The sequence below is a fragment of the Urocitellus parryii genome, chromosome 2 (assembly GCF_045843805.1).
Source record: "Urocitellus parryii isolate mUroPar1 chromosome 2, mUroPar1.hap1, whole genome shotgun sequence".
Classification (NCBI taxonomy): Eukaryota; Metazoa; Chordata; class Mammalia; order Rodentia; family Sciuridae; genus Urocitellus; species Urocitellus parryii.
The window spans coordinates 170,472,560-170,486,891 of record NC_135532.1 but is presented as its reverse complement, the minus strand read 5'-3'; the positions used below and the strand labels follow the sequence as shown (position 1 = coordinate 170,486,891).

Here is a 14,332-nt window from a genome sequence, read left to right as displayed (position 1 = left end):
ACACAAAGCCAGGCAGGGATGGTGGAGGGGAGCTGGACAAGGCACGGCCACTCTAAGCCTGCTCTGTGCTTCTATTCCACCCCACATGTCCCCAACCTCCTTCTTGGCCACTGGGTTCCTGAGACCTCTTTAGAGCCCACCCCAACAATTCTGGTCCCCTGCTGTTCCGCCCTGGACATTTGGCCTCTCGGCATTATCACAGGTGTGGCTTGCTGGTTTCTTTACTATTTCATCACCCGCCTTTGACGGGTGCCAAACTCCAGGTCCCAGCAATTCTGTTGACCTATTTCTCAACCTTCACAGAGAACAGACCTCTGAGACACATGCAAAGCTTTGTTTTAGAAGCCACCTGGGTGGCAGGGTCAGTACCCCCTCATCATTTCAACACCTGCCCTCCCTTCGCACCCTGCCCCTGTGAAGCCTGAGGGCCACCCAGCTCTGCTGACCCATGGCGCCTCACTTACGAAGTGGCCTCGCAGCTGGGTCGCAGCCTTCTGGAAATGCGGCATTATCCTCTTGCACATGCTGCACCCTGGTCACAGATGGGAGAAAAAGCAACCCTGGTTATTGTGGGGAATCTGAACTCTGCCCTCCACCCCTCAGGCTGTCCTCTACCCCATGAAGCACAGCGCTGTCCTAGGCCCTGGGAACGCAAAAGGAATAGGGGACAGAGGTCTCAGGCCCTCAGAGAGCTTACAGTCTCAGTGGCACAAAACAGGCAGGGCCCAGAACGCCCTCCATGATGTCAGACTGAATAAGCAAATCTGCCATGAGCGGAGGGGAGCATAGCCGGCAGCACAGCTCCTCGTGGCTGGTGAGCACAAGAGGAATTCAGGGGACCAGGACACTGTGCATGAGGAGCAGTCTCCTCCTGCACAGTGAAAAGCAGCCCCTCACCAGCAAGGGACTATAAACATACTGGAGGCAGAAACCACTAAGAAGGAAAAAACTGTGACCATAAAATGACTTTTGGGATTTTCATGGCTCTTTTCCCTTCCATTAACAGGGATAATTAAGCAATGACCAGGGCAGGCCAAGCGTGAACGGCACTGGCTCTGGCCTGCAGGAAGAGCTCCAGGCTGACTCGGGACATGACGCTAATCTTCCCTCGACTTGCTAAAGCCATAACCAAGTCATCTCCTCTCTCTGGGCTGTTTCTTCTTATGGCAAAAGATATTAGGCCAGATGACCTCAAGCCCCTCCCAGTTCTGACACCAGAGGATCATGTGACACTTCGGCTGAACCCTCTCTGGGGTTTCTGTGGTCCACATGGATACCTTCCTCTCCTGAGGTGGTAATGTCCCCAGTCTTGGGGGACTCCAGGTCAGACTGGTCAGATCCCCAAGATCTGCTACGACCTCAGAAAGATCTTGATTTAAGCCCAAACACGGGACGCTACGTTTCTGCACTGACCGCAATGGACATGAAAAGCAGTTTCCTCAGCCACCAGGAATTCTGACATGCCAGGCTGTCATCCTTTCTGACAGCTGCTGTGCTGCAAAACAGGCTTTGAGACACATCTGTAGGCCACAGAAACCAAAGCTGCCTGGGACCACCCATCAGGCTAGTTCTCATTTCCACTTGGCAGGGCTGGACCAGGGCCCACGTGGCAGCAGCCTGAAAAACTCTAATCTATGTCCAGCTAGCACCCTGGCAGGCCGAGAACACAGTAATCCAGATCAGAGGGGTCTCCTGCCCTCGGGGCCAGGCACAGACTCTAGAGAACCCGGAGGAGGTGCAGTTCCTCCGGTACCACCTGAACTTTCCCGGCACCAAGTCTCCTGGGCAAGATGCAGGTACAGGAGATTCTGACACGAAACATCAAAATGCCTCACGGCCCCTCCCTCGCGTTCCTGCCTGACAGGTTCATAGGCACACACACACACACACACACACACCCACCCCACGCACACAGGAAGCGGCTAGAGCCTGGCCCTTGGCATGAGTCACTGAGGCCCCTGAGAGGAGACACGTCGGCTTCCTACTTCATGGTGGAAAAACCCTTCAATAGGAGAAAAAGGATGCCACTCCACTCCCAGGAGGGAAACAAAGGGTGCACAAGCTGCCTTCCTCTCATTCTCGGCCTCTGTGCTCAGTGACTTGAGTGTGACACCCGCTGGGCCAATCATCCATCAGGAGTTAACTGCTCACCTGTCTCCACGCTGTGGTCTCTCTTCCAGCTCTATCCAGCTGCAGCCTATAGCAACATTACCTTTCCTGTTCCCCAAACAGGTGATATGCCAGCCAGCTGTCCCCAAGGGCAGAGGCCAGCAATTCTGGGTGAAGTTATTGAAAGGAAGAGGAGAGGAAGGAATAATATAGGAAGCTGCAGGCCAAGCCAGTTTCCAATTTAACTTTACCAAAAATAGAGCTGGTAGTATGATTCCTATCTGAGTTTATCTTTCAGTGGATTCAACTGGGAGACAGGGGAAAAGGTAAGACTAATTATCATTCCCAAAGCCCAAAAGTCAGAGCAGACAGCCCTTTTATTTTCTCATTAATTCAGTGAACAAACATTTACTGAATAAGCAGGTCCTGGGGACCCAGATTCCTTGTCACCATGAAAGACTCCTGCTGCCTCTGGGTTCATTCACTCCACGTGCGATCAGAGGCTCCGAGTCCTAACAGACATCCCAGGCTGGGAATTGCTTTGTATCCAGGAGTAAGCTAAATTATGAGGCTAGGCTGTGAAGGCTGGATTGGACTAGTGTAATAAAAGCACAAGTTTATTTCATTAAAAACACATATAACAAAAGAAGTCCCAGGATCCCTGGGACCTTGGAGGCCATGCAATCTGATCCTCCACCAAAAGTTAACTTAGCGACTCGGTTTTCTCTCCCTCCCCCACCACTAATATGCTCTGTGACACTTAGAAGTTCCTAACTTCCCCCGCTCCAACTTTCTATTATATAAAGATAATCACTGTGCTCACATCTCTGCCATGATGAATAGGAGAGGCACACTGCAAGGCAGCCTGGAGGGTGGGTGGGGCCAGACAAGCATCAGATGCAAGCTGCTAGTGAACCGTTATTTCAAAATGATTAATGTCACTCCACAAAAACCTGCCTGGTTGTGCCATAATCCTGCCTTGTGACATCCACTGCCTATGGACACACACCCTGATTCATTTCACCAACATGTTGAGTCCTGAAGGGTTCTAAGGTAAACCAAAGGAGGCCCCATCCCTCCAGGGTCTGTGGAAGCAGGGTGACCCCTGAAGTGATTCACAGCTGGGCAGTTAAGATCTCTCCAAGCCGGGCATGGTGGTGCATGCCTGTAATCCAAGCAACTTGGGTGGCTGAGGCAGGAGGATTACGAATTCAAATCCAGCCTCAGCAACTTAGTGAGGCCCTGAGCAACTCAGTGAGACCCTGTCTCTAATAAAATATAAAAAGGGGATGAAGGATATGGCCTGGTGGTTAAGCACCCCTGGGGTTCAATCCCTGGTACCAAAAAAAAAAAAAAAAAAATCCCTCTGAGGAGAAAACAGGGTAAAACCAACTAGTGAACATTAATAAGGAGAATGAACCAAGATTAAAGGCTTTCTGGGCAGAACAGGGTCTGCAGGTAAATGCCAAGGCCCCATCTCACGGGCAGGAACCCCCTTAGGCCCGGGAAAGTCTGGAGAGGAGGTCTGGGCTGGGGAGATGCTGTTGTCACGACAAGCCAGGCAGTGTCACTGTAAACCCCATAGTGGAGCATCTGGACAGGGATCTCACCACCATCACTGGCACAGAGGGGAAAACTCAGGGAAGAACTCAGGCAGGAGGAATCGAGATGAGCTTCTGAGAGTCAACTGAAGGGCTGGGGATGTATCTCAGTGACAGGGTGTTTGTATGTGAGGCTTGTATGTATGGATGGATCTGAGCTGTAGCATCACAAAAAAAGACAGAAAATGAAAAAATAAAATTAAATTAAAAAGGGAGTGGTGGTGGTAAACAGAAGCCTGGTACCATAGCCTGTGCCATACACACGCAGGTATACCCACCTCCCTCCACCAGACACCCTCCTCTCTCCAGCCTTCAGGCAGACAGTGACTCCTCTGGCTTCCTGAAGGGCATGTGCAGTCCCCAGAGTCTAAGTCCAAAAGGCCTTACCAGGCTTTTATTCAGATCTCACTCTGGGTTGGGACCCCTGGGACTGCAGGGATGGCCCTGCAGTTGAGAGTGTCTGTCACAACCACTCAATCTGCTATTATTGCTCAAAAGCAGCCACAAAAAAAAAAAAAAAAAAAAAAAAAAAAAAAAAAAGTGACAATGTATAGGAAGGGCTGTGTTCAATAAAACTTACTTACAAACATAGTGGCCAGCCATCGGCCACAATTTGCTGATCCTTTATTACAGACTCATGATGCAGTAGGTATAGTCAATAATTTTGTAATAAAACAGAAAAGAGTGTACCCTACATCTGGTAGAGCAGCCGGCAAGTGAGTGGTAGTACAGGTAGTAATCCTAATGGTTTGGTGAAACTTATTTACATACAACATTATACTTAACAGAACTGGGCTGCAATATAAAATAGTTTTAATTCTGTGAAATGCAGTGAAAAAGTTTGAAAGACACTGCTCTAACTCAACCCCTTCTCTTACAGATGTGGAAACTGAGACCCAGAGAGATGAAGAACTTGGCCAAGCTCATCCATCTGGCTGTTAGCATAGCTGGAATTAGATCTTGGGTCTTCTGGTTGTCATTCCAATGAACCTTCTGCCATTCCACACGGCTTATGGGCTCATATAAAGATGAAGCCCAATTCTGGGGCCAACTTTCTCTCTGCTTTTGGTTCCCCCACCTCTCCCAGAAGGATGCAGGAGGCAGAGCTGAAGGAGTTACAGCCTCAGAGACAGGCCAGGCTCCAGATGGTAAGAAGCAGTGTCCCTGAGGGACAGCAGCATCACCGAGAGGGAGACTGAGGGCACATTGTGGGTCTGTGGGGGACAGAGGAGCGCAGGAAGGTGAAGCCAACTCCCCTGTTGTGCCGGGCGGAGCTCTAGGTGAAGAGGACAGAAGGCTGCCAATTCTAGTGCAGACAGCACCAACGTGGACAGCATGAGAAAGAGCCAGTGAAAGGCCAAGAGAAAGGCAGGGGTGCAGGTGGACCAACAGACAGAGAGATCAGGGCTGGCTCCCAGTTGCCCCCAGGAACCCCAGCCACCGGCCACATTCAGAGACTGAGAGACAGACTCTGGCCCAAAGAACAGTTCACTCACAGGGGGCATAAAACATCATGAGCAGAGGCTTCTCTTCCTTCTTCAGGAGTCGTCTGAAGTCCTGAGGCACAAAGAGAGACAACACTGGCAGGTCACATGCAATGCCCAACAGGATGCCACCTCCCCCTGCCCCTGCCCAGCAGGAGGTCAACACATCAGAAGTCACACTGACACAGCCTTAGCACATAGGAGCTGGAAGAATCTCAGAGTGGATCTATTCTAGACCACCCTTACATATTATAGAGGGGGAAACTGAGTCCCTAAGGAGACTCGAGGGCCGCTGGTGCAGAAGCAGGCTACTGGCTTTACTTTTGGCTCCATCTGAACAATAAAAGATGTCAAGGAGCTATTTTTGTCCCAAATCTGTTGAAAAGATGGCCCCTTCATGTGACTTTGGGAGTGGTTTTTGTGGTAGTGAAGGTAGCTGTTTTCTTGTTTGTCCCACTCGGCCAGATGAGGATCTGCTGGCTGTGGTCACGGGGTCAACCCACGTCCACTCATCTCTTCCCCAGCTCCGTCCGTGTCTACTGTACTCACGGTGGGGGGGGGGGGGCATAAAGATGAGGCCTGCCCCGCCCTCCAGGAGGTTACAGCCTAAAGGCTTCATTCTTATTTGCAACATCCTTAGATCAGAGTTTGGCACATTATTAAGCAATATATAATGATTTGTTAAATAAACACAATAAATGTAAAAAGGACAAATGGTTACAACAATGCTAATGGTAAGACGTAAGTGTCAGCAGGATAGAGGCTGTTCTTCCAACAAGAGCCAAAGATGGATGAGAAAAAGCGGGTCCATCAAGGGCGAAGAAGCAAGGAGACATGGCATTATTTTGATGAAAATGAGCTCCTCTAACCAGTTTTCACTAAAGAAAATTAGAGGTTTTCTTCTTCTGAATAAGAAGAAAAATAAGAGAAAAACTCAAAATGCAGCTTCTGGCAGCAACAAGGCATTAGGGAAATAAATGATGGCACACTCCACACAATGGAACACCACCACAGCATTACGAAGGGCGATGAGAAACACTTAAAGCCATGATAAGATGTGCATGTTACATTAAGCAGGGAGGGGGAGCCAGTTACAAAACGGCACTAAAATGTACCGACACTTTTGTGAGTAAAAATATTTATGTATGCATTACATTAAAAGCCTGGAAGGCTTACAAAACATATCAGCAGTGGAAATCTCTCAATGAAAAGGTATAGGATGATTTGTGGGTTTTTAAGGCTTACGTTATATTTCTCTATTTTCAACAACAAATGTGTGTTACTTAAAAATTTGCTGATAGATTAAAAAAAAAAAAGATTGCAATTTTTTGGTGAGGTTCTCAATAAATCCTGAAAAAGCTTATTCTTATTTACATAACTAGAGGATTTAGACTGGTTCTCAAGCAGGATTAGTGACCAAGTGATTACCAAAACAACCAGAAAGGGTCTCTAAATGATCATGCTGTTTATTTGGGAGTATACAGGGAGCACTGGGAGATTGAACAGGCCAGCATGGTGGCCAGGGGCAAGTGCAAAGAGGATGGGGTACAGGGGAATTTTTAAGTGCAAAATGAAGAGGATGACATAAGTTATTTTGAAATAATATCCTTGGCCACAAAGATCAATAACAAGGGTGCCATCAGTCCAAGGGTTGACCAGTCATTGGGTAGATGTCTATGCAGAAGTATTACAGGTATAAAGCTGCAGTACCTTTGTGCAAGGATGTGGTTCTGATGGAATCTTTTGCACCAGTTCCTGTTGTCAGGCATAAATGCACATAAGAACCACTCCTTCCTAACTTCACAGCTTTATTTATTTTATTATTATTTTGTTGTTGTTAGGGCTTCACATGTATGACTCCATTTTGATTCTGACAACTTTCACACGATATATTTGACCCTAACTAGGGATGACAGATACAAACACTTTAAAAATTACCTCTGGGATCTCTGGAGAGAAAACCCGGTAAAAGATGTGAGAAGAAAAGGTTTTATTGAGCCTGCAGCAATTTGGTTTCATATATTGAGTAGTAATAAATATTACATGCAAAAGATGCTTAATTGCTTTCACCAAGTATAGAATTCTAAGCCTACAAATTCAATCAGTAATTCAAACCTGAAATTGAACTTATAGTTATTTTATGTGGGGATTCTAGAAGCAGAAAAACAGCTACACCTTGCATTTCTGCATGAGAGAAAAGAGCACAAAGAATATCAACAAGATTACTGACAGGGGTGAAGAAAATACTTCTGCTTAATATTCCTGCAGCTATGGAAGAACAATCTTAGGAAGTTCAGGACATGACATTTGTGATAGGAAGGTGCCAAGCAATTGCTTTCCAGAGAAGCTAAAAATATTTATCATCTCAGGAGCAACAATCAGTTTGGGCACTTTGTTTTTTCGTATTCTGGGTACCATGCCACCCTCTTCTGACACTTGCCCAACTCCCCTCTCACACATGCCATGTCTTAAAAAGATCACTTTCTAACTGGCCTATACTGGCATTTCTATCCCAGGGAATGTTGATGCCCAGCCCCTTAAACCAAATCACCACAAACTGACCTCTTTGGGTTGCCCACAAGACCACATGTGACCCCTCCTCTGGAAAGTAAGGTACCATTTCCTTTTGTGGTAGGGAGTGTTAAGAGCAGAGTCAGGGTTGTGGCTCAGCGGTAGAGCGCTTGTCTAGCATGTGTGAGGCTTTGGGTTCAATTCTCAACACTACATAAAAATAAATAAATAAAATGAAGGTATTGTATCCAACTACTTCTAAAAAATAGATATTAAAAAAAAAAAAAAAAGAGAGAGAGTAGAGTGGACCTTACTCCCAGCTACTCAGGAGGCTGAGGCAGAAGGATCGCTGGAGCCCACAAGTTTGAGCAGCACAGCAAGACCCTGTTCTCAAAAAATAAATAAATAAAGACTGGGTTCTAAGTCTCCATGTTATATGACATTCGATAGTTGGTATAATTCACCTCCCAAACTGTGGGCCAAAATAAATATTTCCTTCTTAAAAAAAAAAAAAAACAACTCAATAATTTTAAGTGAAAAGGGAGATGAGGCAGAATAAGTTATGTTTTATTTTACCACAATAAGAACAAGCATTCTCTCTCCATCTACATGATGCCACACAGACCACGAGAAACTTAACAGAGAGGTCCTTGCCCAGCCCCATGGGAAGGCACAGCTAAGCCAACAGGGCACTGGTACAAACAGGTGAGTGTGGATAGGATGCACACTCAGGCCAGGGGAGGGGCAGCCTGGAGCTAGGGCAGCTGGACCTCAGCTAGGAAAGGGAGGCAGACGGTAAGCTAGGCCTGCCCTTCCAGCCCTCCATGAGTCAGTTCTGGCAACTGAAGTTTAAAAAGATAAGTAACGTGTTCAAAATTACATGATGACTCAGAATCGTAGAGACCTGACCCAGGTCTTTGGTAATTCAACCTAAATCAGATTATTTATTCTCATATTATTCGTTAAAAGAGAAAAAAAATCCACTTTTAAAAAAAGTCAAAAAATGCAAAACCAAGCCCAGCAACACCTAGATGATATAAAAAGAGGATATGTATTCATTCATTTAATTATTTTTTGAGCTGCTAACAATCAGACCCTGAGCCTCCCAGGCTAGGCAAGCACTCTATCACTCAGCTACACACCCATTAGGAGGATATTTGAAATAATATTCTTGAAAAGAAAATAAAAACATGTTAAAATAAATTAAATAAGGTGTCGAAGGATGGAGAAAGTCCTCAGGCAGTCAACCTGTAACTTATTGATTATATCACAAAGCTGAGAAGGGGAATCAAACATTAGGGTCCTGGTCCAGTTCCCCTTTCTCAGCTCCTCGGCTTAGCTCCTCTGGAGGCCCGGTACCGGGGAAGCTGCACCAAATCAGAACTGAAGCAGAATAGATTACCTTTTCACTGTCAATGTGAACAACATCTTTGGCTCCAGGATCTTCCTCCCACAATGGAGGCCCTTTTGGATCCTTCAGAAAGGCCACTATGGACTGAGGAGAAGAAAGAGAAAAAAATGTGTTTTAGCCAGGAAAAGAGGGAGGTGGGGAAATAGGGAACTGCCCTGTTTCCCTGCCTGGAGTCCCAGGTACATGCAGTGCAGAGCTTGGGACTATATGTGGCATATGCTTGAAGGGTGAGCTATTTCCTTTGCCTGCTAACATCATTGCTAAGTACCCCCAAATGCTAAGTGCCCCTAAGCACCTCCATCACTCCCACCAGGCTGTGTCAAGCACATGACACCTTCCTGTTCAGCTGATCCATACTTAATTATGCATTTTCATGGAAAAAAAAATAGAAATTTCAGACAATGAACTGACTTATTCAAACCAGAGACACACTAGTGCTTCTACTAAATCTGACCTCCTTCAAGAAGCCTTTCCAATTAACTGAATAAAGGTCTCTAGCCTTGTCCCAAGTAGACACTTCTGCATTTCTGCAGTCACTTAAACCGTCAACCCCATAAGCAAATAAACACACTTACTTATTACCTGCTTGCCATTTCTAAACTGGTTGTGGAATAGGTTGGATCCTGACTATCCTTGGCTGAGTCGATCAGTGGTCCCAGCCTGGGAAGCCCTCAGGGCAGGGTGCTCATCAATATGGCCAGGAGCCCTGCTATATTTGTCTCCCTGCAGGCCCTCCTTCTAGACCAACGGGAATAAGGCTAAATAGCTTAGCTGGCCTTTGACATGTGGACCACTGACCCAGATCTCCACTCCTTCTGGGGAAGGTATCAGAGGGGCAGAGAAGAGGAGCACTGTCCCCCTGCTGCCCTCCCCGCCCCACCTGCAGCGCTTTGCTGGTGTGGACAGATGTAGCATTCTCTTTCCCTTCAGACGGTCACTCTGGGAAATGACTCTCAGTCTGTGAGAACCAGGAAAGGTTTGCCAGAGACCAGTCACACCTCCACCCCTCCCACCCTGGAGGGAGTTGCTGGCTTGTGTCAACACACAAGGCTCTCCAAGTCCACAGTTTGATAAAGGGAAATCCTGTTACTTCAGTCAACTTTGAACAAGCTCCAATGAGCAGATGTTAAACTAGGGTGTGTGTGTGGAGGGGGTGGGGTGCTGGGGTCTGTGTGCACATGCACATGTGTTTTGGGAGGGAGGAGTCTGAGGTGAGAAAACACCCCTTTAATGAGATGCATTCAGCCCATCTGCTGGTCACACATAAGGAGGACCTGGGCAAGGCTTACCATTTCTGCAACCTCCGATGCGGAAAGAACTACTAGGGGAGAATGGGAGACTGCCAAGCCTTTGTAGGGTCTCATTCAGGTAGCACTTCTGAATGAAGTGCTGTTCAAATGAAACTGTGAAGTACTTCCTGGCAAGGGAAGAACAGCCATTTCTGCCACAGTAAAAGGCAGATCCGTCCTTTCACAGTCCCTTGTCAATGCTTCACTGTGACAAAATGAGCCAAAGTGGAACTGGCAGCACCTTCCCAAAGCCCACACTCACCCACAGCTTCGTAGATGACTGCCCAAGTGGCATGTGAGGAAGATGCTAGTGGGTGCCCACCAGCCTGCTGTTCCAGAAATATCTGGTGTAGGGGTCTTCAATCTAGGATGCACTATGGACTTCAGGAGTGTGGAAAACCCCAGGCCCACCAGGCACAGCTACTGCACTATATACACAGAGTTTCTGGGAAGATGATTCCAATTCAACGATTGTCAGTGGGATCAGGAACCCATAATGGGCTGAGAGCTGCTCTGGGGGACTCCTGTCCCCACACCCTGCATGAGCTAAGCTTCAGGGATAGCACAACCTCCTCACCCCTCCTTCCTTATCAAGAAACAAACAATGTCAGTGGAAAAAGAAATGGCCTCTTTTAATATAACAACTGCAATAGTCACATTTGCGACCTTCTGGTTTTCAGGGGAGATTATTCTCATTTAACAGAAGCTCAACAATCCCATCCACAGGTTCTCTCCCACGGGTTTAACTAAATGAGATCCTGGGTGGAAAGGTCTGCAAGGAGCAGCACCAGGGAGTCCACCCGCGGTGCTCAGAATCTCTGGGAAATTGTCCAAAAGCTGCACTTGGCCTTCAGGACATACTCATGGCTGTGGGCATAGTTCAGAACTATAACACCTTTGGAGAAGGTCATCAGAGGGTCATCTGAATCTAGGCTCCCAGGCATTTCAGGTCCTTACCACTTACATAATAAGGGCTTCGGTCGACACAGGCTGACAAGCAGAAGTTCCTTTTTTGAGTTTCCTGCTATTTGCAAGTGGGGAGATGTAATTTATATGGTCTCTGACTTCCTTAGGGGTCACAGCACAGTTCCTGTGACAGGCCCTGGCCCAACCATGCAGGATGACAACAATAACAGCCAGAGCATAAGCCTGCAGGCTGTGTGCCACCCTCGCCAGACGTCCTCCATCTTTCTAGATCAGGGTCCCAGGAATACCCTGAAAGGAAAGCTAATCAGTGACCAAGGCAGGCTTTGATCTCAGCTGCTCAAGCAGAAGAGGCAGAAGTGGTCAGGTAGTCACTGTCCCTACATCCTGGAGAACTCTAGGGACTCTGTCCCAGTCCCTCTCAGCCATCCTAGACTTTAGGATCCTGGGACTATGGGTGCCCACTATGTCAGAAATCAAAGACTTTGACCGTGTACAAGGCTCAACCCACTGTTCCAGCTCATTGATGCAGAAATCAGAGGATGGGTGAGAAAGCTGCTCCCCCCACAGGAATGGAACAAAGGCCAGGACTCTGTCCCCTCCATCACTCAGTAGCAAACTGGGACCCCTCAGGCTTCTTGCTACATTCATGATATATAGTTCTGAATGGCCACTACTCCCTGATCTATGATCGAAGGGCAGATTCCTCAGAGGCCCACCTGATTACAAAACAACAAGCCAGCTTCTCTTTTCAATGCATAAGCAATTCCCCCTCCTACCCCGGGGGAGCATGACTTCTCTCCAAGGACTGATAGCAATCAGTCCCCACAGAGGGTGAAAGCCACACAGTAACCTAACCAAAAGGAAAAATTGTGAGCAGATAAACAAGAAGCAACTTGAAGGGTGAGGGGTGGGAGGCAGAGGGAGAGAGGGAAGGACAGCTACACAGACAGACAGACAGGAAAGGATGGAAGGAGGCAGATGGAGAAAGGGAGACAGACTGACAGGGTCCAACCCAGTCTGAGATTCAGGAGAGTTAGAGAAACTGAGCTTAGCCCAGGCTGGTGCCAGAGGAAATGCAAGGCCCAGTCAAGGTGGAGGAGCAGCATCTGGATCAGAAGTGAAAGGAGATGAGACTGAGGAAGAAGATGCCGGAGCTGAAGGAGAAGGGCTGAGGGCTGGGCAGCTGCTCTGCGATAAAGGAACGGCACCTGTACATTACAGGGTCTCATTTGTTTTCATCTATGCTTTTCCATCCACATTTAGATTGGACTGGTAGCAGGGAACACTTCAGTGACATCCACATCTCATCTGGAACAAGCCACATCAGCCCAAAGGTACCATCAGCTCAAGTTACCTAATGCCAACTCATCCATGCTAACCTGGGCACACCACACGACCCCTTTGGTAACAGGTATCCACTATGGGCACCACCACAGAGATGGGGAGATGGCTTTGATGTCACAAAGTGAGGAGTGGAGAGACATGACATCACCTGCCTCACCAGAAAACTCCTATAAGTTCGTCAACCTCTCTGTGAGGCTGGGTTTTCCCCTTGTGTTAACAATTACAAACTTTTCCAGAAATTCTGTTCACACAGGATCTAGAGATGAGGATCCTCAGGTCTTTCGGAAGAGCCATTGTGCAATCTGCCCTCCCTTCTCTCACAGGGAAACCGCCAGACTCTGGGCATCCATTCAGGCCCTACCCCTGCTGAGAGCGAGGGAAGTGAATTTACCTTAAATGTCACAGCTCGGTTATATTCAGTATGAAATGCACCATCCCTGTCAAATGAGAAAAAGGTGTTAACTTTAAGGATGGTTGTAAAGATGCATACCTTTGGTTTTCTAAAGCATCTTAATAAGACTCAGCTACAGAACACAGTTCAGGATTTTTTTTTTTCTTTTAAGAAATAAATATAAACACAGGGAAAAAAATCATTCTGCAATGAAATTAATCTAACTAAAAATTGCTGTTCTCTGTGAATACCAATGAAAGCTTTCAGCAGTTACTTGGAAATTGGAATTGTCTCCCATGTACTTACTGGTAATGGAATAATTCAACCTTTTTGTCCTTCGGGCTGAGGTCAACTTTCATCTTCTTGCACAATTTTCTGCTCTCTGTGTCACTGAAAGACACAAATGTCGGGAACCATTTGTTACCTGAAGTCCTCACATAGGTGCTGACAGCAAAATCTGCTGGTGGCCTTAGAAATAAGCCTAGTACCTGGAATTCTCAGTAGTAGATGAGAAGTCAAAAGTGGGTTCTTAGAGTTAGGGAAAGAACACCCATCAGGATGCAGTCTGATCAAGAGAGACAGGGACAAACAGACAGGAGTATCACTTCTCCTAAGTGGCCACACGAATGGGTCCAGACAGAGAAAGTGTCTGGAAGCTGAGCAGGCAGATGGCACACTGTGGTAAGAAAAGTAATCCATCCCTAAGCCAGCTCTGGTGGCAGGCACGTGTAGTGCCAGCTACTTGAGGCAGAAGGATCCCTTAAGTCATACTGGGGAACATAGTAAGACCCTGCCTCAAGAAAAGGAGAGGGAGAGAGAGGGAGGGAGGGAGGGAGAGAGAGAGAGAGAGAGAGAGAGAGAGAGAGAGAGAGAGAGAGAGAAGAAAGTAGGAGGAGGAGGAGGAGGAGGAGGAACAGCAGCAGCAATAGCAGCAACAGCAGCAGGGAGAAGAGGAGAGGAGAAAAACAGAAAGGAAACCCCATTCCGGGCTCCTCATAAGATTCACCTGGGAGAATGGGAATAGCTAGGATGGTGGCAGGAGATGGTCATCGTTATACAAAATTCATGTATGAAGATGTGAATTTGGTGTCAACATACCCTATATACAAACAGAGATTTGATAAATTGTGATATAAAGGTATATATTTAAAAATTATGAATATAATGCACTCCTCTATTGTGATGTATGTAAGAAATTTAAACACACACACACACACACACACACACACACACACACACAACCAAAAAAAAAAAGATTCACCTGG

At 47.0% G+C, this 14,332-nt stretch overlaps 1 protein-coding gene across 1 annotated transcript in view; it reads right to left on the bottom strand.

Moving 5' to 3' along the window:
- The window catches only part of Pdia5 (protein disulfide isomerase family A member 5), an 89,254-nt gene that overhangs the window by 41,563 nt on the left and 33,359 nt on the right, over positions 1-14,332 (bottom strand). The window contains exons 4-8 of the mRNA XM_026394566.2: positions 13,374-13,457; positions 13,068-13,113; positions 9,108-9,200; positions 5,207-5,267; positions 465-532 (exon numbers count right to left, since the gene is read on the bottom strand). Of these exons, the coding sequence (XP_026250351.2) occupies positions 465-532; positions 5,207-5,267; positions 9,108-9,200; positions 13,068-13,113; positions 13,374-13,457 (352 nt within the window). The remainder of the gene's footprint in view (positions 1-464; positions 533-5,206; positions 5,268-9,107; positions 9,201-13,067; positions 13,114-13,373; positions 13,458-14,332) is intronic.